General features: G+C 37.3%; 1 protein-coding gene across 8 annotated transcripts in view; it reads left to right on the top strand.

The window, feature by feature from the left end:
- PTPRK (protein tyrosine phosphatase receptor type K) overlaps positions 1–23853 on the top strand; it is a 521455-nt gene that overhangs the window by 175383 nt on the left and 322219 nt on the right. For 7 of the 8 annotated variants that reach the window (XM_040965636.1, XM_040965637.1, XM_040965635.1 and 4 more), the window contains exon 3: positions 17263–17534. The exons of the other annotated variant lie outside the window; for it this stretch is intronic. In XM_040965636.1, the coding sequence (XP_040821570.1) occupies positions 17263–17534 (272 nt within the window). The remainder of the gene's footprint in view (positions 1–17262; positions 17535–23853) is intronic. 8 annotated transcript variants of the gene reach the window in all.

Here is a 23853-nt window from a genome sequence, read left to right as displayed (position 1 = left end):
AGAAAAATCAGGAGCTGTAGGGTGTAAGTTGGCCCCGTAAGGGGCCTTTTCATATTCCAAAGAAGAAAACATGGCAGGAAATTTACCTGCAGCAATTGGTCAGCATGAACTTGTTTGTTAGATTCTCCTTTATTTATTTATTTTCAGTTTTCATGCATTTGAAGAATTGTGTGTGTGTGTGTGGTGGTAGTGGGGGCGGGTGTTGTGGGAAGATGGGAGGGATGCTTTTCTGTGTTGCAGGAAGCATTTTTAAGTCATGATCATTTTACTGGATTATTGCTATTATATATCAGTCACAATCAGTTCTGGTTTTGCTTCTGCAGATGCACATGTCTGTAGTTGTATCTTGTCAGTTTTTGTCAATGTCTTTTACATTGAAAGTTGATCAGGGCAAATACACATGGCATTCTAAGCATATGACACTCAACAGGGAATTTTGGTTTTATATCTGAGAGAAGTCAATCAGTGGATGGCTGTTCCGATTCAAGATGCGTCCACCGAGTATCATAAGGTGGATACAGTTGACATACTCCAAGTAGTTGTATGTTCTTGTGTGTGCAGCATTAAATTATTGTCATGAATTGGGGTCTTAGAAGTCACTAAAATAGTTAATCACTAGTGAAACAACATTTTTTTTAAAAAATGATAAGAAATTTCTTAGTTATCAAAGCCAATCTGGAAGTTAATGTGTAGAATACGTGCTGCCTCCCTTTCCCTCTGCGGTACAAATATGTCTGTCACTTTTAGTGATAAAAATGTGATCACAGTTGTACAGTTCATGGCCTGTATGATATACATATATAAAGATTTTTTATTTTTATTGGAAAGGCGGTTAAACAGAGAGGAGGAGAGACAGAGAGAAAAATCTTCCATCAGATGATTTACTCCCCAAGTGACTGCAATGGCCGCTACTTGCTGATCTGAAGCCAGGAGCCAGGAACCAGGAACCAGGAGCCAGGAGCCAGGAGCCAGGAGCTCTTCTGGGTCTCCCACATGGGTGCAGGGTCCCAAGGCTTTGGGCAGTCCTGGACTGCTTTCCCAGGCCACAGGTAAGGAGCTGAATGGGAAGCTGGGCTGCCAGGATGACAACCAGCGCCCCTATGGAATCCCGGCATGTGCAAAATTAGGACTTTAACTACTGTGCTATCGCCTCTGGCCCATGATATAATATATTTAATATATACTGCAGAGTGATTTGCATCCAGTTTTTGTAAACTTTTACTTTAAAATAGTTAACACCTTTTAGGAAATGTTTTTAAGCATATAATGGCATCGTGTTATTTCTGTGTGTAAATATGTGGAACTTACATACATGTTTATGGGCTAGGAGCTTTTTTTCATAGACAGTTAACACTATGTTAAACTCTTACTTACTATTTTCTCTGGAGCATTTCAAGAAGATGAAAGTTTCTCTTCCTTAGACAGTTTTTGTTATTTGTTTTGGATGAGATTGTTATATTTGGTGAGTTTCTGCCTTGTGAGTACCTACAGCCAGAGAAAGGAAAGTAGCAATTTCTGCTTTTCAACTATCTTTTTAAGTAGTACAATTAAGAGGTGACAGAATCTCCATTCCTCAGACCACTCCCAGGAAGTTAGATTAGGTAATGGTTGTGGATGCAGGGAGCATCTGAAAGCTTCCCTTTCTGCAGGCAGTGGAAGTACGGAAGCCATGAGAGGCAAACACGGGTTTTTGTTATGGGAACTGCATGTTCATGTTCAGCAGGGATCTCTAGTGGAGGTTTTATTTCAGTCTTTTTAAAATTTGTTTATATATTTTGATTGCCTAGTGATTTTTGAAACATACATATTTATAGTTTATAATTATGCATTCTTATATAGCTATGCTATGAAAATGTCACATAAATGTATAAACTGAAGAAAACACATAAGCAGGTCCTAAATGGAATAGCTGATCTGTCATTCAACATGGAAAAAAGTTGAGTTGCTTTTTTCTCTTGTTCTTCATCCAGTACATTATTGCTCAGAAAGAGAACACTGACATTTGGGTATATGAGTGAAAAATACATAATTGTTAAGAATCGTTTCTTCACATAAATATTTTCTGTATCACTAGTTTTTACTAATTTTGCTGTTTTTGCCTTCTATATAAGTCTTTCACATTACTTTCCTCATCTGCTGCGGAAAGTGAATATGATTGGTTCTCTTCTTGAATTCTGCAGTTGTTTCCTACCTGATATTCCATATCTGCTTTGTTAACTGCGCCCATTGCCCATCTGTTCTAGTTGTAGTAAGTTTTTAAAATGTTAGTCTGACTTTCATTGGCAGGCACCCCATCTAGCTTTTAGCTTCTTTGTGTCCTACTCTACCATTTAGGATGAAGACAAGCACCTTTTGTTTGTGTACAAGTGATGCTGGGCCTACCCATGGATACTTCCTGTATCTTCCCCATCCCTGTTTTCTGTCTGGATGCAAGCAATTGACTGCCAGGGACACCCAGTATTCAGAAACCACCAATCTTGAGACAGTGTCTGATCGGTCCTCAAGGCTTGTCCCCGTCCTCCTCTTTAGACGCTAATTTCAAGCCCCAAGTAGTTTTACCTGTCTTAGGATAGGATACTTACTGAATGTGGTTCCTACAACCAAGTTGGCTTCTTGGGTGGTATTAATTTGCTCAGACAGCTCACCGTACTGAAGAAACTTATACCTAAAATGATGCAGATGAAGAGATGCTTTTGGCAAAGCAAGTAAGAATTGCTGTGGAGCTTCCATTCTCTTGCTGGTTGCATCACCCTCAAGAGCCTCTCTGAGTCTAGCTCTCTGAATCCTTTCGTTGTGTATTTTTATGGAGACTTCATTATGGAGATATGATTGAATCATGGTCAGCCATGTAGAAATACAACTTGACATAAAGGGTATGATCTCCTGCTAACAAACTGAGTGGGGAAACCAAACAAGCTTTCTCTGTTTAGATTTTTCTTGGTCTCTGCACAGTGTCCCATTTCCACAGGTTGTGGGGCAGAACCTTCTTTGAAAGGTGTCTGATGACTTTTCAGACATGGAGGGTCTGAGAATTCCTTTATGTGTTGCCTGAAGATGGAAGGTGTGGAAGGTTAGAGTTTCTGTGGACTGTTTTAGGAGCAGAGAGATTCTAGTTTGTATGGCCTGTCAGGAAGAGGGGGTGATTATATATCAAGAGCTGTGGATGAACACCACTTGCTATACCAATGCATTTATGAATGGCCAGGTAGATTCATATCTCTGGATGTCAAAATACTCCAGTACATTTTTCACCAAATGGTTTGGTGAATCAAACTATTTTTATTGCCTTATGTCACTCCACAAGTACCAGGAAGCTTTCGTTATAGCTTCTCTTCAGCTACTTGGGCAATGAATAATGACATAATGAAAGATACTGATCTTTAGTATGCTTACTATTGCATTGTAAACATTTGCACATTATAGCGATGCAAGGTAGAAATGTAGTTTATTGATTGCCTAAAAGTGTTAGTGAATCGTGTTGACATTGAGCTTCCTGTGTCAAAAAAATGCAGCATTAGCCTTCCAACCGAAAAAGGTGAGATGCAAATCAAAGCACAAATGTGTATCATGAGCTGTGTGAGCTGTGATGTTTTTGCTAGTGTTTTGGACAAACATGTAGTGCAGCATTTGCCTGGATCAGCTCTGTGGGGATTTTGAGTATCACATGTGATATATGGTTCTTTGTGTGCCTGGCCATGCAGTTCATTGCTTCAGCCAATAAATTGTACTGTTTCTGATGGAAGGAGTAACTGAGATTTCACTGTCAGATCATGGTGCTTAGAGTTTAGTTCCTGCATTGAGATCATTTCAAATCCACATACACACGCACTGGCACACATTCACACAAGTTACATGAGCTGTCTCGTGGAGACATATATTTTTAGTGTAAGAAGGTTGTAATGTTGCTAGTGGTCCTGGTCAGTGGAGAGAAATTTGTTCCTATTTTGTCTGGTGAGATGTTTTAGTTTAGCTTTTGAAAATGAATTAAATCTTAGGAGTATAAATCAATAGTAACTTGAAAGATACAAAAGTCAAATTATTGAAAGTTTTCTCTTTCTTTTTCTTAGATCAAAAATCATCCTGGCATTGCAGTAGCATGAACATGGGGGAGGGGCGTGGAGACGGACACCTGCTTTTGGTTGTTGGTCACAGTTTTAGCAGACTATTTTCTATTTTCCATTGTGCAGTACACTCCAGAGGAAAGTTATAAAAAGTTCGTACTGGAACTAAAAGTTGATTTTGCAATGTTTTTCCTCATTCACTGAGCCTTAAGTTAGCATTTATGAAAACATTAAAGGAATAGTTCTCAGGGAAAAATGGCATGGAGGTCACTTGTATCATCTAGCTTTTCTGGTTATGGTTAGAAGGAATATTTGCTGGAGAAATATCTTTGGTGATTGTTCTTGTTAAGAGGAAGTTAAATTAGCAATCGGTTGAAAAAGAGAGTTTGTAACTTTCCTTATCTTTGGCTGATATGGCATTTTATAATTTTCTAAATTTTGGTTTGTTTAGGAGGAAATGGGAGGGGGAATAGGAAAGGGAAGAGAGGAAGGGGGTGGGGAGGGAAGAACCATGATGACAGAGAGAGCTTCCATCTGCTGGCTCACTCTCCAAATAGGAAGTCAGTTTGTTTCTCTCCTGGGAAACAAGCACTCTTTTACCTGGGCCATCACTGTGCCTCCCAGGATTTGCACTGCTTTTACCCAGAGCCAGGGATCCAACCCAGGATTCTGAGTAGGAAAGCCGTTTGCTAACTGCTGTTTTATCTACTAGGGAAAATTCTTGCTTGCTACTCCTCCTTCTTAACCCATCTTTCATTTTTAAAATAACTAGTGGGTTGACATCACTGGGAGTAGAATTACCTACGCTAGAATACAGTGATATGATTCACTATGACACTTTGTTCAAATATCAAGAACCACTAGTTCCAGTAGAGATTTCTTAAATAAATGACGATGCAGTGGAAATCAGAGGTCTCAGGCTTCCCCCCATAATTTATTCAAAACCTTGAATTGTAGCTGATTATCTTGTGATCAAAAGGTACAGTCTTCTTCAGTCTTGCTTTTGAAATAATGAAACAAATTTTTTCAATTTCTTTAGACCTCTATTTTTTCATGTTATTTGGATGGTTAATCAAAAACTGGGGGACATGGAAATACATAGAACCATTTTTTTTCTTACTTGGTCTCTCTTTTCTCCCATCTTCTCTGGCTTTGTTTTGTTTCCATTTTTCTCCCCATTCATTTTTCTATATTCAGTCTTTCTTTTGTTGTGTGTGCCTTTTTCTTCGGTGATTCCTTTGCTTTTCATTTCCTTTTTTGGGGATAGAACTACATTCCATATAAGAAGACAGATTTGGCATTTAGCTAATACTCTGTACATTAAAAAAATGTAAGTATGTGTTTTTACGTAGACAGTACCTACTCACTATAATACCTACAATGGTATTCTCAAGCATACTGTTTTTTCTGTCTTTGATTCTTATTTTTTATGAGCCTTAATATGATTGGCCTGTTGAGGGTAGCTGGCACAAGGCTCAACTTGGCTGTTAACTCAAGTCTGACTTCCGAGCCAGATTATTTTAAAGTCATGTAAATTCACTAGAATGATGGTGGAATTTTCTGGACAATTTGTGAATATTTTATGAAGTATCTGCTACTCAGGAACTTCAGTGATCCTTAGAGTTTCCAAAAGAGGAGAATTCTTTGATTACTGGTTGATTTGCTTCTGTTCGCAAAGTTCTCCATTCAGAGACTTTATTCAAAGTTGTCCTAATGGTCATGATGTGTGACTTGTATAATTAGAGGTAATTATCAATGTTATATTTATAGCAATCACATGGTTACAACAGTCATTAGATTTGAGTCAAAATTGTAGTTGTTCTTTTACTATATTCTTCCAATATGTCACTCTCATATGTTTCAGCTTTGAAATTATTCCTTTGTATTGATTTGTAGAAGCAACATGCTTTTCTTTTCAAATGATTTTCATTTCTGGTTTCTCCTAGTTACCCATACTATAGGTTGGAATTGTTGGCATAATAGTCTTAAGGGAGTTTCCAGAGATTGTAGACTGCGCTACTTTCTCTTCCCTTTCATTGTTCATTGGAATTTTGGTGCTTTGGGAAAGGCAAGTGATGATTACAGAATTGGCCACAGGACAAAGAATCTTTTGCATTATAGGACAATGTAACTCAGACTGTTCTGACTCAGATTTTTTTTGTCAGTAACTATTTAACAAAATGTTTCGGTGTCACATGCTCTCAAAGCCCTGCACCTTGACTGGCGAAGGGGAATGTCAGGGTTATAGAAAATGAAGGAATCTTACAATAGAAGTTTTTACTGTTAGATCTGAGTCATTTACAGTTGTTGGTGATGGTTTGTGTGTATACGTCTAGAAGTGAAAATGAAAGAGAATTATATATGTGTATGGTATTTCAGAGAAATTAAGAATTAGATAGTTATGGGCATAAAGAAATAGGAAGGAATGGGTTGAAAGGAGATGTGATGTACTGGGATGAAACTGCAGAGCTTTGAGTGGAAGGGTTAGGAAAATTTGACAATCAAGTGCCAAGGAATTGTACATTTTTAATTGCATATCCTCTAACTTTGTCATCTCATTTTTAACTTTGAAAATATTCTTTCGTCATTGTCCTACTACTACTGACTCTTCCGACTATTTTGTAAGGAAGGGAGTAGGTATGCCCAAGGCAACAGTTACACAGGACTTAACTGTTTTTTTCATAAACATGTCATATAGGCTGTCTTATTTAGTCTTCACATCCTACCGTACATTGATAGATATTTCAGGATGAGGAAAACTAAAAGGGAACTTTGTTTTCCCAAGCTAGATAGACAGGTGGGGAGTTTGGAAAACTGAAGATCTGAACAGTCCCTGAAAGGAAACAAAGCAAGTTTTAGGAGTAGCTACTGCTAAAGAGGAAGAGATGATGCTCATGGTTTTAAGAATCATATAGCATGGGTATAAATGAGCTATTGAAGCTGAATTTTTGTGGTCAAAGTGAGGGTTAGGGGCTTGCTTTTGCTTAGATGCAGGAGAAGGGGATTTGATTATAGAACAATATGTGGCTCACTCTTGAAATGTTAATACATAGCGAGTAAGCTCTATGAACCATTTTGTGTCTCAAGATAGAGAAATGTGTTAATTTTAATTTTTTGTTATGTTTTTAAGATTTTAGAAGCTGTTTTCTGAAAGGTGCCTTTGTTTTCAGATAGCATAAGTTAGCTACCTAAAACAAATGCAAAGCTCTTAGTCAAGGATTAAGAGAAATCTTATCCTAAAGAACGTGAATGAAGCCTTTTTAGAATTGCCAGACCAATGTGCTGCAGGCATTTTAGGGAGAGCACAGTTGTTGAAAATACAGTCTTCCAGAAGGCAAGTTCAGCCGTTTTGTTTTGGAATTTTGAGGGTAAGTTTACTTTTTCTAATCTGACATTTTAGAATGAGTGCCTCATTCTGTTTGTTAGAAATAAACTGTGTGATGTTAGGGAGTTAGTTCCATTAAAAGGGAAACATTATCTTAAGAAACAATAGAATGTGAAAACATAAAAAGTTAATAAGAGACCATGCAAAAAAGTGAGGGCACTGAGATCAACTTTACCAAAATGATCGAATCCTCTGAGGGAGTTGTCAAGCTGGAGAACATGGTTTAAAATGATTACAAATTGCATGATTTTTCTTCCATTTTGCTCTGTCATTTAAATCTTATTTTTTTGCTTGTTCTTTTTAAGTTCATTGAATTTACAGATGCACAATCTCTCTGGCCCTGGGTGTACAAAAGAGATTTCTGATTTTACAGAACTGACACTAGGGTTGGGAGATATGTTTGGTACCTACGTGAATATTAGATAAGTGCTATTGGAATGCAGAGCAAGAAACACGGCTAGTTGTTGGATTTTGTAGTAAAAACATTCCTGAATAAATGCTGTAGATTTTTTTTCTAGACTCGTTTAAACAAAATAGCTATAATCTCCAGTCTTTCATTCAAGAAAGCAAATTAAATTCATGAAGTGGTGTGTTATATGAAGGATATAACCAAAAGTGGTAGCTTAACAGGAAGTACTTTAGCTAAGAGACCAAGAAATTCTATCCACGGGTGATATTTGAGCCTGATTATAAAAATAAATCAGCTGAGGACAGAGCGTATGTGGAAGGAGAATTCCGGGCAAAGTCCATGGTAGCTAGAGCAGGTTAACCAAGGGAAGAGAAATATAGGCGATAATGCCAGAGAGGAAGGCTATTACTTGATCCTATTGAAGCTGAGCATCTAAGGAGTTAGGACTTTATTACTGTTGCAGTGTGAAGTTGAGGAAACAAATGGATTATATCTATCTGAAAACAAGTGGATTATATATATTTGAACAAGTTAATATGGTGGCTTATAGAATCCTACCATAGGGCTGTTAGTGTGTGCATTATAAAAGTTGCTAGTTGTCTTTGTGAGGGATGACTAGCTTGGTAAAACTTTAGTAGAAAGAGAAGTGAAGAGATATCCAGTGAATTTTATTATTTTATTTTATTTCTTTATGGAGAATGTGGACAATGATAGCTAGTCAATTTGAACATGAAAATAAGGGGAAAGGGAGGGAAATCTTGTTTCTGACATTTAATTTTTGAGTATATTGTGGCAAATTCATTAGATGAAGAAAAATGGTGGTAGAAAAGAGAGGCTGAAAAAAGAGTGAACAGTGAGCAATCTTGAAAAATAGGCTGTGTAGACTGCATTGTGGCTCAACAGGCTATTCCTCAGATGGAAAGCATTGACAGCCCATATTGTTACTGGTTCATATCTCTGCTGTTTACTTCCAGTCCAGTCGAGCATGGTTCAAGCCCCTGGATCCCTGAATCCACAGGAGAGACCTGGAAGAGGATCCCAGCTCCAGACTTCTGATCTGCTTTGCTCTGGCTATTGTGTCTATTTTAGGAGTGAACCCGTGGATGGAAGATCTACCTCTCTTTTTGTCTCTCCTTCTCTTGTAAATCTCTTTTCAATTAGCAATAAATAAATCTTACTTTAAAAAAGAAATATAGGATAATGATTTTGCCTTTAGCATAAAGTTAATAGTGTCAGAAATTCTTAGAGACATAAAGTTATCATGAGGAGAGTCTTGCCATGGGGGATGGGATCCAAGTTATGATTTCAGTTATCACTCTTGCTAGTCAAATGCGAGCTGTTGCTTTTTAACAGCCTGTATATGACACTGCATTACTGTATATTGTCTTTAGGTTTTTCATGGCCACAGTTTATAGCGTGCTCTTTTGTCTACTTGGAAAATCTCACTTAGTGCCAAAAAGCGATTGTTTTGCACAGTTTATTGGTGCTTTGGTAGCTAATCAACCAGTCTTAATGTAAGAAATGCTTCTTACATGTAAGATTTGATATTGTTTATTCTTTTCTTCTCTTCTATTCATATTTAATGGCCTGATTCTGTGATTGTGGGAGCCTGGAATCAAAATCCTTGGTGATGGTTTATTTTCTGTGTTAACTTGACTTGTCACGTAGTGCCCGATGTACTCTGTGTACACTGGGCATTTCTGAATGGGTCTGTGAGGGTATCTCTGGATGAGATGCATATTTGAATCACAGACCAAGGAATGCAGATCACTCTTCTGATGAACGGAGACGCGCCTCATCTCATGTATTGACAGGATGAACAAAACAAAGATGGGAGAAAGAGTCAACCCTGTGATCTTTCCTGGAGTAGACAGATTGGCTTTTTTTGCTTCTTGTCTTGGACCCAGAATAGAATTTGTGTGTGTGTGTATTATACACTATATATACTATATAGTATGTATATGCATGCATTAATTTATAATATGAGTATATCATATAGCATATAATCGATTTAACACATTTGAAGATTTATAAAAAATGCATCGTGTATGTGCTGGTATCCATATGTATGAATCTACCTGTGTAGTACTTCTTCGCTTGCTTTTTGTAGAACCCTCACATCCTTTATATTCTTATCAGTCTAGAGAATGTCACCTTTTGCAGCTTTCATTTTCCAGATATCCAATACCATACTGAAGAGTTTTACTTCATGCCTCATGCTATAGAATAGGCATTTTTGTTTTGCAGAGGCTGAGTGGGTAAAGGAGACTTAATATAAATAAAAACACGAATAAGATTTTCTATGGGAAAGATAAAAAGAGTTATTAAAATGCAGTGTTTCTCCATATGTGGTCTGGAAGCTTCTGTCATCTTCCAAGAACCTTTGAGGGAATCCAGGAGGTAAAAATTATCTTGACACAAACAATGAGAAGAGATGTTGTTTTCCATTTTCTCTCTCATCTCCCCATGAATGAATGATTGAATTTCCCAGACGCTATCATAGCAGACTGAATGAAGAAGTAGAAATGATAATTTAGCTGTCACAATATGTCAGCATTAAAGAGATTATAAAGGTAGTTAAACCTTGAGGTGCTTCTTACTATTTTGTGTTTGTTATGGAAAATATGGTTATTTTTCATTAAAATGCGCTATTATGTTAATACAAATGGAATTTACTTAGTCAAGTTAAAATAAGTTAATACATATTTCTGAGATTCCAGTTTTTAATTTCTAAAATGTACAATTTTGCTGGAAATCACAGCAACAAAGTTTCTTGATAAATTTAGCAATTTTATGAGGGTAATATGGTTCTGAGACAATACTGGTCATTGGTTTCTTGTACGCAGAGAGTGACTTTAACAAAAATATATAATGCTTACTTTCAAACTATATTCCTAGGCAAAGCACCATGTTTGATAACAACTTAAGCCAGATTCAATCGCTTGCTTTGTTTTGAGAACCTCTCAGTGTTTTACTACTTTAGTTTTGTGTTATCGTAGTCCAAGAACCTGTATCTGATTTTTAAAGATTTTTTTTCTATTTTACTTTAAAAAGTCAGTTATAAGGAGAGAGAGAAACACACACACACACACACACACACACACACACACACACGACTGAGAGATCTTCAGTCTGCTTGTTCACTCCCTCAATGCTGAGTGTCCAGAGCTGGGCCTTCAGGAAAGTGGAAGCCAGGAACTTCTTCCTACTCTTTTATTTGAGTGCAGGGGCCAAAGGACTTGTGTCTTTCTCCATTGCTTTCCTAGGCCATAAGCAGGGAGCTGGATGGGAAGTGAAGCAGTCAGGACACGAACCAGTGCCCATATGGGATACTGACACCAGAGCTGAAAGTTAGCCCATTACACTGCTGTGTCAGCTACTGAATTAGTGCCTTGGTGTTCTTATTCAATCAATAATCCAACTAATCGACTAACAAGTGATTGCTTCAATTCACCCTTCATCCTCAGAGCTCCAATTCATCTTTCATGTGACCTGCCCTTTGATCCTGGAGCTTGGCTCTTTAATCATCTCCCCTTTCTAGCTAGTTTTGTCAGTAGAGGGTGCTGGAAGATTTGAGAAGATATGCAGTTTGAATTGTGCCACTGTTTTTGCTGCTGGTGCTTACACGTGTCCCCTCTGGGAGCTTTCAGTCTGTCTCTGAACTGGTAGAACATGGTTGTGCATCCACTGTCTACCCCGCTGCAGGACACAGTGAATATGAGGAATGCTCACTTTCTACTGTGTGTGGAGTTCTTCCAGCTTCCCTAGTTCTGTGAATCCACTCTGACCCAAGTTGCCCGGTGGCAGGCAGCTACATCCTGCTTAAGAAGATCCAGTTCTCAAAGATGTCTCCCCCCTTTCCACATTTGCCACTTCCTAGGATACTGTGGTAATTCCTCATTTTTCTTTGTAACTATACAGTTTCTACCACCAAATAGACTAACATTATTTATGTTTCCATTTACTGTCTAATTTACTATAACTTTTCTCTTCCAGTTGGCCTCTGAATAAGTCAGGTAAACTCTAGAGCTGTATTCTTGTCTGAGGGAGATAAAGGATCCATTTTATGGATGAGTTAAAATTTGCACAAATATTGTTTATAATTAAGGGTAAAATCTGAAATTCAAAAGCCGTGTTCCGCTTCTGGATAAAGAAAACTGGTGTAGTGTTTGCATAAAATAATGGGAAACCTGTCAGATTAGGGAGAAGTAGATTTGTTTAGAGAACAGAGAATAAGGTGAACAAATAGATTGGGGCAAGATCATGGATGATGGTGAATATTAAACGGTGCAGTAATGCTTCTCAATTGATAGGGAACATTCCATGGATTTTCAACAAGAACTAGGGTGAAGAGAATATTATGCTGGTGTTTAAAGTGTGCAAATAGATAGCACATATGCAAAGGAGTGTTAGAGTGAGATACAGAAACCATTTTATCACTCATTTCTTGTTATTAGACTTTTGTGTTGCTATATTATTCCTAGAAGGATAATTTAAATAGAAAAATCATTAACAGTTAAAATCCAGAGAATATTACTCATTTATAGTTTGGGATATAGACTTTTTCTGTGCTTTTTAAATTATTGGGTTTTTTTTGGGGGGGGGGATGCCATTTATTCTAGATATACTCTTTCTCTTTGTAATACACTAAAAATAAGAAGTAGCTGAATTTTGTAGCATTTTTGTTAATGCCAAGATGCTGTTAATCTCCAGGATGAAAAGAGGATTTATTTTTAAAAACCCCAGAACTTGTTTACTTACCAAGGAATTATCGCTATTCATTTGATGTTCCTAATTTCAGATAGTAGTCATTGAGTCTCGTATTTAATGGAAAGTACACATCTAATATTCAATGTATAATATGCAGAAAATCTACACAAAAATAAGAAAAATGAAAACAGTGATAATCCCCAATAATACTATTAACATTTTGCTATCTATAATATTTTTTCTTGTTTGCATTTATCTGCCTTATTTGTAAGCATTTGTTAGTACAGACGCAGACTATGAAAAATTTAATTGTCTAAAGTAAATGCATTTATAAGTGTGTAGTATTTTATTTATTTTTATTATTTTAAAAAATATTTAAAAATTTTATTGGAAAGTCAGAATTACAGACAGAAGGAGAGACAGAAAGATCTTCCATCTGCTGGTTCACTCCCCCAGTAGCCACAGTGGCTGGAACTGAGCTGATTTGAAGACAGGAGCTTCTTCTGGGTCTCCCATGTGGGTGTGGGGTGCCAAGGCTCCGGGCTGTCCTTGGCTACTTTCCCAGGCCACAAGCAGGGAGTTGGATGGGAATTGGAGCAGCTGAGATATGGAGAAGTGTGCATATGGGATCCCCTTGCATGCAAAGTCAGGACTTTAGTCACCAGGCTACCATGCCAGGCCCATGAATGTAATCTTTTTTTTTTTTTTTTTTTTTTTAATGTCACGGCAATTGAATTTTTTTTTTAAAGATTCATTTATTTTTTTTAAATTTTTTTTTTTATTGGAAAGGTGGATATACAGAGAGGAGAGACAGAGAGGAAGATCTCCCGTCCGATGATTCACTCCCCAAGTGAGTGCAATGGCCAATACTATGCCGATCCAAAGCCAGGAGCCTCTTCCGGGTCTCCCATGTGGGTGCAGGGTCCCAAAGCTTTGGGCTGTCCTAGACTGCTTTCCCGGGCCACAGGCAGGGAGCTGGAAGGGAAGCAGGGCTGCCAGGAAATGGTAGAGGTGGAAGGACTGAGTTCCCCTTTGCTGATTGACTCCACATGTCTGCATCGAATGGACTGGGTTTGGCCCAAGCTGAGAACCAGATTGTAGTCCAGATGTTCCAGAAGGGTTGCAGGCACACAGTGTTTGAACCACCATCAGCGCCTTCCAGGGTCTGAATTATCAGGCAGCTGGAATCGGCACTGGCGCTTCAACACACACACACACACACACTGAAATGTAGAATGTAGGTGTTCCACCTAAGGTCTTCTATTCTGGGCTAAATGTGTTTCCCAATAATATCATATTTATTTCTTTACTAGTTTCCAATTCAATAACTAAAATACTTTGGTTTTTCTCATGTGTAGAGGGTTTAATCATGAAAAGAAACATGTTTTAAAGTGGTGTGTTTGTATATTATACATGGTTGTTAATTTATTGCATATTTGTACATTTGGAACTGCCAGATTAAGTAAGGTATGTATCTCCTCAAATTTTTAGATTTTGCTATAAATTACTCTGTAGAAAAGTCTACTTGTTACAAAAATAGTGTGAGGATATAATTCTATCTTTGTTTTGACTCAGATATTTGCAAATTCCATTGCTCAATATGACTGTAAGAAGTAGTTTAATATCACATTAACAAACTTATGCTAATTACAAGTTCATAATTTTATCTTTATGTTTAAATATAGGTGTTCAACTGTTAAGCCTTGAGATACCTAAACCACAAGAACTTTAGAACTTCCATCAGTTAGACTAACAGTAATTTTAAAATTAAAATCTCAGGGTTCAGCTGCCTTGTTAGTGCAGTAGGTAGCATGTCAGTCTCTCCAGGTTTTGGGGGTGGGCAGAAATTTTGGCACAGTGGGGTAAACTGCCACTTGAGGCACCAAATCTCATATCTGAGTGTCTGGTTCCAGTCAAGTTTGTTCTGCTTCTGCCAGCCCCCTGTGAATGTGCAGTGGGAAGGCAGAGGAAGATGGCCCTTATGCTTTCACCATCCAGTCAACCACATGAGACTAGCGTGGAGTCCCACACCCCTGGCTTTGGCCTAGGCCTAGCTTAGCTGTTGCAACCGCTTGAAGAGTGAATTAGCACAGCAAATGGAAGGTTTTTCTATTGGTGTTTCTCTCAGTTGTTCTGCATTTTAAATAAGTATTTAGTATTAACAGGAAAAAAAAGCTGAAGATACTGCATATTGTAGAATTTTCTACCTACCAGGATTGAGATCTCGATTCTAGGGCACTGCAGACATAATTTTTAGAGGTTGATAAGAAGTGTTGTCTATGTTTGGGGTGATGTTTATGTGAAGCAGAAGCCTACGGAGTGTACTGATTGCTGCTGCATCAGTTCAGTAGGTTAAACATTTAGATAGTTTTTTGGTACTGGTGTTTGCTTTTTCCTTTCTGAATCTGTGCAGTAAATCATTTATTATTCCATAGCTGTGTTGAAAGAAGATAATTTAGCAATAGCATTCTGTAGTTATGAGTAATCGGTGCTAATTTTCTTTATTATTATTACGCTCACTTGAATGTCCTGGAAATGTTGAGACAGTTTGGACAAGCTTTTGTTTTGTGACTTTTGTCTTCCTAATGATCAAATTAGCAATGCCAATAAGTAAATATATTTTGTTCATCCTATTTCTTTAATAAGAAAATTATTGTAGCTTAAAAGTGCAACTGGCTGAAAATTGCTAAATAGTCTTGATGGGGAAGATCATACTATGTAATTAAAATGTGACACAAGGCATATTTTGCTATAAAGTTTATTGTAAACAGAAGAAAATGACTGTTAGAAAGCCAAGGAGTCATTTAAAGCTCAATACTTTAAATTGACAATCAGAGGCTGTAATTAGTGCAGACTTGTAGAAATAATTTAAGTCCACTGTGACTACTGTCTATCATTGGAAAAAGTATTGTAGCAGCAGGTAAGTCTGTCTCAAGCTTGAGAAAAAAAAGAAAAAACAGAAGCATAGTCCCACTAAGCACCATCCAATGTCTTCAGCTTCCTCCTGGTGCAGGGCAATAGCTGCTGTGCTGTGGAGTGGTCAATCACTCAGAAGAACATTGTCAGCCATGGACTGCAGAATAGGAATAATAACCATGAAGAGAAACATCTTGCTTCTATAAGTTTAGATGAGATACAGGATATCTTGTTTAAAACCTGTGGTTGTTCAAATATTCTGTGTGAATCCGGAAAGAAATAACGAGTTGTCACTGAGAAGAAAAAGAGAACTGGGAAAGTGAACTGAACCGCATGAGTCAGTGTCACTACAGGAGGCCGATGCTGTATTGGTCTCTTCTAATGCTTTTCATGGAATTTTGACAAAAGGTCTGGACTGTTTAGATAGCACTTGATAGGAATTAGTCACTTTTGAAATTGAATTGGAGCCCTATCGTCTGCCAAGACTTGAACCTGTTGGTGGGGCCTGGTTGAACTACTCAGAATAGTGGACATCAAATGTTTTGTGTCATCAGTACAAGTTACTAGGTTTTTGATTGCAATGCAGATAATTGATTACTTTTGCATGTCAGGAGTAGTGTAACCCTGTAATGCTGGATTCTGTAATTCAAACCTAATATATTTTAAATGAAATTATAATTTAGGAAGGAACAATTCTTTTAACTAAAAACTTGCATTACGCCTAATCTATAGTATTTTCACATCTTGTTGCGGTAATTGTTAAAATCCAGCCACCTGAAAACACTAGTTTCTTACATATTTCTGAATTGGTTCTCGGAATGCTCTCAGCAGCCCAGTAGCATGCCGCATTTTTATGTTACATAACTTCCTGGCCTTTGCCTGTAACGCAAAGTCTATGTGGCAGCACTGGGAAAATGGGACTCCTCATGTCCTGTGTCTCCATCATGAATAACCAATAAAAATTTGTGAAATGGATTTATGGCTTTATACTTTGTGTGTGTGTGTGTGTGTGTGTGTGTGTGTGTGTGTGTGTGTGTGGTGTGGCTCTACTGACTGTGGAAGTTATGACAGAATTGTTTCCTGTAGTGGTGGTTATTAATTGACCAAGTAGTGCGTGAAAATCCAGGTGAGGGCATGTACCTTGTGCCTAATTCTGAGCTCCTCTACATTTTAAAGTTCACCGTGATACTACCTACAAAGTATCTTTATTCTATGAACTAAACTTAAAAGCAAATAGTATACAATCATTGATACTAGAATTAAAAATCTGAGATTATTCCATTGCCTGCATGGTGCTTCTCCTTTCAGCAATAAATGTGCATCTTCTGTAAACAAGTACAATAAGTGATCAGTTCTGGTTAATTTTAATGAAAATATTTCTGTTTAGTAGTACTAGAGATTTTTAGAGTGATATCTGGAACTAAATCAGGTCCTAGTTGGTCTACTCTATGATTTTGAATAAATTGTTTGTTGGACTCAATATCCTAATTTGTCAAAGAATAAACTGTTTTCAAGATTGGATGGTATTAATGTACATGTGGGCATTAATAGATGGTATTAGTTAATTAGACAATATTAATGTATATTTGTTAAAGCAATCTCCATCAGCTGGCATGGATCTAATTTTCCTTTTAAATTGATTGGATCTTTTTGCCTCTGTTCTGGAGATTCAATCTTTTCTAGTTAAATTTAATGTTCAGGATGTATTGCTATTCTTCTGTTGCTATATAATCATTTTTGGATATATATGCTTCATGTTCATATTTATAATGTCGTTTTAGGTTCCTATATGGTAGTGGACTCTTCCAATCATGACCCTGGAGAAAAAGCCAGACTTCAGCTCCCTACGATGAAGGAGAACGACACTCATTGCATTGATTTTAGTTACCTGCTGTACAGCCAGAAAGGACTGAATCCTGGCACTTTGAACATATTAGTTAGGGTCAATAAAGGACCACTCGCTAATCCGATTTGGAATGTCACTGGATTCACGGGTCGAGATTGGCTTCGGGCTGAACTAGCAGTGAGCACCTTTTGGCCCAACGAATATCAGGTAATCGTCTGTGTTTTTCTGGCTTGTATTTACATCTTCATTGGCTCTCACTGGACGCGTGTCTCTAAATGCTTAGACATAAGCCTTCTTCTGTAGTATGAGGGTTTCTTTTTTCCTCTTGCTGCAGCTCCCCACAACCTTGAGACTTGTTCTTGAGAAAGTTTGAATACAGTGGTCCAAGAGAAATTGTTCACAGAGAGAAATGGAAGTGAGCTTAGGTCCAAAATTTGCTGATTATTTGGTAAAGAGCTTTCTATTGATTTCTTTGGCTTTGTTTCAAAAGAAGTAGCCTTTTTGAGTATGGAGGACTGGTTAAAAAACTTCTGAAAAGTAATGTCTGTAAATAAACATGAAATACTTTTTCACGAACTATGTATTCTTAAGGGAGGCATTTTAAAAATTAGTTTTATTGAAAAAAAAATCCGTACCTTTCATTGTTTTCCAGAAATACTTTGTTTCATTGTAATTAAAGTTTAAAGACAATAACGGGTATTAGCAATGCCTATTTTAGGTTGTGTACCTAAGATTATATGGTTAGCTAAAATGTCCACCTGCAGTTTGCAAGATTGAACAGGGACTTTCACAGATCATGAGAGGACTTGCCAACAGGAAGTTGCCTTTGAAGAAGCTTGCTTTTGTGTTAGGCCTAGACTCTTAAACTTCTGAAAGTCTTTTATATTTATGGCTTATTCTGGAGCCATTTGAGAATTCATTTATGTGAAAGTGTAGTTTATAGTGATCAGAGAATAATATGTAGCTTCTAACAGTTTCACTTTTGCATCGTTTCTGTTTTCTTTGAGAGGCAGACGTGCACAAAAAGAGAGAGGGAGAGAGGACTGCTCTCATCTGTTGGGGATCTTTTCCTAAATACCAGCGTTAGCAGAAGCTGCACTTGGGCCAGGCCAGAACCAGGACCAAGAACGTGAATGTCAATCCAGGTGTCTCATGTAGGGGACAGAGACCTAAGTGCTTGATCCATCATTTGCTGTATTCCAGGGACTGCACTGGCAGGGAGCTGGAGTCAGGAGCTGGAGCCAGCAATCCAGCTTAAGCACTCTGTGGTATGTGGTGCCTTAAATAGCAAAGCAAATTCATGCTCCTCATTTTTGTTTTAGAGAAATGAACTGAATTGGTTCAGCTTGATGTGGCGTAGTAGGATAAGCTACTTTCTGTAATGGCAACATCTCAGAGTACCAGCGCAAGTCCCAGCTACTCTGCTTCTAATCTAATCTCACTCCAACAAACCTTCCTATTGGAACATGGACAAAGAATTTGAGACCCTAGCAACCATGGGGAAGATCCAGTTGGAGTTTCCATTTCCTAGCTTTTTTCTGGCCAGTTCACAATTATTTCAGCTGTTTGTGGAGTGAACCAGTAGATCAATGATCTCTTTCTCTCTCATTCTCTCCCTCCTTATCGCTCTACCTTTTAAATAAAGAAACGTAGGTCTTTAAAAAAGGAACCATTTCTTGAAGTTAGGTGTGGTTTTTTTTTTCACTTTAAGAAAAAAAATCAACTCCTTGTGTTAATTGCTTTGATTTAAGTTGATTTTTCTATTCTATGAAAACCCATTGCATTGTGAATTAAGGCAAAGTTCTCATTTAAGGCTTGCATGTATTGCATTGTCATGGGTTTTCATTAGGTTCAAATTGTTCCCATTATTCGTAATGGCGGATGTTGCTCTCCCCTCTGGGAACACTCTGTTGTTGATGTTTGCATGGCTTTGGGGGACTGCAACATGTGACAGGAATGTGAGTAGGCTGTGTGAAATTGATGCTGAGGAACTGGATTCATGGTTAATGAACTCATCTCCATCTGCAGTGAGTAGATTTCCATCATCATTGGGTCACCCTCACAACAGGTTATCATTTTGCTGGTTGCGGGAGGAACTGTCATTTGACTGTGGTGTAGCACTGAAAAGAGGCAACCCTGATTCAGCAGAGTGAAACTCTCCGCGACACATTCAGCCATGATGCAGCCTGCAAAGCAACCCCCTGCCCCGCCCCAAATGGCATTGTAGCAAAAGTACTAAAATTGTGCGTTCTGGATTTAGATAGGCTTTGGTTAACTCTGCTTGCTATTTTCTATCTAGGAAGATGATTCTGGAAGAGATCAAACTGTTACTTGTACCTTTATTACTGTAGGAGTACTGTTTGACCTTGTGATTCATTATGCTGGCTAGGACATTGGTGCCCCATGTTGAAGCACCGGGTTCCATTCTCAGCTGTGGCTCCTCATTCCAGCTTCCTGTTCAAGCAGACCCTGAGAGGCAACAGGTGATGCTCCATGTGGTTGGGTCTCTTCCACCCAGGCAGAAGTTCTGGACTGAGTTCCTGGCTGGCGGCTCTGGCCTATGACTTTTATGTGCACTTGAGGAGTTAGCCTATGAATTAGAATTGTCTCTCTCTCTCTGCCTCACAAACAAATAAATAAATTGAAAGCAAAGCTAAACACCAAAAACAACATTATAGCAGTAAATTTTGATAAATGAAATAAATTTATCTATGCAGATTTTCTTTAATAATTAAGATGTGATATCCATACAATCATTATACATTACTTTTTTTTTATATCTATATGTGAGTCATTAATATTAACCACATTTTGCTATGGCCACAGACTACACTGTAGTGTTACTTCTAATGTAGGATTATTTTACTTGAACTAGATGAATAGTTCTTTGTTCAGTTTTGTTGTGCTTGACAGTTTGCTAGATTATGTGTGACTGTGCTGTATTTAAACAAGAAATACAAACTGTGCATGGGTCTTTCAGCCTGACCAAGGGGATACTTTTAGATATGTCTTCTCTGAGAAAAAAATAACTAACTAAATGAAGCTGTGAGTACATTTCTTGTTGAAGATTAAAATTTGAGCTGGAAATTATTTCCTGTGTGGCTGTTTCACTCCAACACACATTTAACCTAGCAAAACAAAAAAAATGAATCAATAAGAGCAGATAGCAGAGTATTTTTATTTGCATCATGCTCAATAAAATGCATGACTGATATTTTTATCAGTTAGTAATTTGTAGATTTGCCGTGCCTGCACACAATTATTGAAACAGTTAGCATTGCATATACTTTAGACATGATCTCTGTTATAAGGAAAAATCATGAAAAAAAAGTATCCCATCATTTTTTCCCATAGTTCTTCGATAGCTTTCAAAATCAGTACTCATGTAGTTTTTGATAAGTGCTCATTTACAGATAAAATGTGGCAGTTTTTTTTTTTTTGCATGATATAGGGTAAAGAAGGTCTCTATTTAAAAAGCAATTAAATAACTTTAAGCACTGAATGTCAGAGGCCAGTTTTGAAATGCCAGTAGAGAAATTTGGAGTTGTCTTTGTGTGTGTGTGAAAGGAAAGGAGTACCTCAGATCTCTTCAGAAGGATGTGTCAGATTTGTGAAATAAACTTAATTTGACTATATTTCCGTCTAAACAAACTTTTTGGAGTAAATAGCTAAAGTTCCAAAAGTATTTCACATAAAATATCTTTAAAATATGCATTAGATGAAAAACAGTTAAAGGAAAATTGCCTTGTCCTTAGTAGAAAAAAGTGTCAGGTGACTGCCTTGACCATGAACACTATGAAACATTTTACTAGATTTACCAGGGGAAGTGAGCTCAGATTGTAGAAAATTTAATTAATGAGTTGACTTACTGGAGTTTTCTTCATATTTCATACTTTACTTTGTTTCTGACAGTCTATGAAAATCAGTTTGCTCTAACAATAATTAGTGTTCTTTGAGGCTGTTATAGCTCCAGAATGGAGGAGGATACTGGTTATTTGCAATGGTAGATTGCATTTATATTCCAGTCACCTTTAAGGATAAGAATGCCCTTGAAAATACAGGTACATACGCATGTAATTATAGCCAACATTTTGTGTAGCAGAAACAGGAAAAACATATGCAAATTTTATTTTTTGACATAGTAATTGCAGTAATACATTAACACTCGTATAAGCAACTGATTTTTGTCTTCAGAGTAATAGAAGTTTTCTCAGCTCCATGTATTAATTGTAGAAATTATCATATTACATTGGTTCTACTTGCCATAGTTTCAGCATACTATTTTATCGATTTTACAGATCTTAAGTCAATGCAATGCATTCCTAAAGCAATTACTAAACAGAAGTGAAAGCAAACAAAGTCTTTAGTGGTATATTATCTCACTATTAGATGGTGTATTATCTCACTATTAGATGGTGTATTATCTCACTATTAGATGGTATACTATATCACTATTAGATTTGCAATGAAGAGCTGCACACCTCTGAAGTGTACTTTTCTGCACTCTGGAAATCTGACCTACAAAGTCTTGTATACATGAAATTAAGTTCTGCTTTGGGATTAATTTCATCACTTTTCTACTGAACAGTTAGGTTGTTACTAAATGAGGCAGACTGACAGTGTATGTAACTTGCAAAACTATTAGTGGAAACCTAATCTGCTGTATTCCATTAACTGAGTGCACATCATTAATCACAAAAAAGATACATGATGAAAACTACAGGAATCTGGCCCGAGAGTGGAAAGTGAGAATTTAGCAGAAAGTACCTTTCTTATACCCTCCTCCTGCAAATCACTGAGATACAAACACTGAACCTTTGCCACTCTCTTCTTAACGTTTGCTGTTCTACAGAGTGTTTGAACAGACCAAGCGTGAATTTTTCTGTTTTGTCTCTTTTGAAAAGGTTTCTGTTGACTTGTATCACTCTGACATTGTAGCAAGAGAAAGATCATTGTGCTTCATAGATCTTGCCGACTTCTGACCTAAGAAGGCTGAGATTTAGACCAAGGGACTGACAACTTTGACAAAAGCTTCTAGGAAACTATCTTTAGATACAGTTGGCTGGTAGGAAGAGCATGTTCATGAGCCCTTCTGCAATAGTTGAGGAAAAGGGGTTGTCATTCCTCTGTCTTAATTCTTGTAACTCCTCCTGGTTCTGCTGGTCCTCATTTATATAAAGACCCCAATTCACAAAGGATGCCAATAAGCATGTCCTTTCTAGATAAATTTTATAGAGTCCACTTCTTAGTTCCTAAGCATTCTACACGACTCACTTGTTATCCTGTGTAGTAGCAGATACTTTTTCTTCAATAGCTCATTTCTTCCTTATTGGCTGGAATTCCTCCCATCTTTCACCCTTTTCAAACTTTGTGGATGAAGGTGGCCATGGGACAAGGTGATACTCAATGAGTTTTGAAGGAAATTCTGATAAGGAAATTTTGAGAAAGTGGTTGTTTCTGATAAGATATAAAGAAGAGTGTTGTGTGCAAATACCTTGTTGCTGGTGGTACTGCAATCCCCATAGCTTTGAGAAAGGAAATAGGGGATAGGTGCCAAACTGAGAGTGTAAACTGAGCAAAAGCACTTGAATGCACTAAGTCGTTTCTTTCTTGGGTATTTTGAGTATATTATCACACAATGTGCAGTACATTAAGTGAGACATGCTTAAACTGCAAGTATGCATATCCACTAATGACTGAAGACATTCATATCTTATATTCTGGTGGAAGGGAGAACATAAAAGCTGCAAGTTGATCAGTGATTCAAAGATTTTTTTTTTAAAGAAAAGAAAACTGTGTTACTGAGTGCCTACATTTGTAGTTGTATTCACCTTGTTTTGAAATGGATCAAACCCTAAGTAAATTCTTTTTTAATCTTCAGACCAGGGCTACATTACTGGTTGCTCATTGATTGGGTCTTTTTTTTTTTTTTTTCCTTTGTAGTCGTTTAATCTGACTTTTAACAGTTTTGATTTTAGTCACAGATTGCTAGGCCTATTTTTGTTATTGCAATAATGATTGTTTAACACAGTCAATGTGGCTCATATTTAGTCTCCCACAATTTTCCGTTTTGCTGAAAAGTTATTAACGAAGAATGGGTTTCAATAGTCTCCTGATTATGATAGTCTTTGTTTTCTTAAAACATGTTACCTTGCAAGGGTGACTTCATCCTATCTTGAGAGAGATTAGCCTTAATACAAGATGTCTGCTGTAACTTTCTATTGATCTGTTGATTAATTTTGTAGTTGTGAAAAGGCAGATAAATAAATAAAATGAGTACACTTATTTTAACAGTCATTGTGAGTGTATCTTATCATTCTTGTCGGTCAGAGCTGTTCAAGTTTAGGGTAGCAGAAGGTGCCCCATTCTGTGTTATTTGGAGAAATACTTAATGATTTGTTAAATTCCATATTAGTGACTGATGTGAGGGTATTAAGCAGTAAGAAGAGAAGAGATTTGTTTGCTCATTTTTGTGATGGAGTTTGTTTTACCTAAGGGGAGTAAGGAAGACAGATGCTAGAAAGAG

This window comes from Ochotona curzoniae, unplaced genomic scaffold (assembly GCF_017591425.1).
Source record: "Ochotona curzoniae isolate NIBS_2020 unplaced genomic scaffold, NIBS_Ocur_1.0 scaffold_3890, whole genome shotgun sequence".
NCBI lineage: Eukaryota > Metazoa > Chordata > Mammalia > Lagomorpha > Ochotonidae > Ochotona > Ochotona curzoniae.
This window is presented reverse-complemented; position numbering and strand designations above follow the sequence as displayed.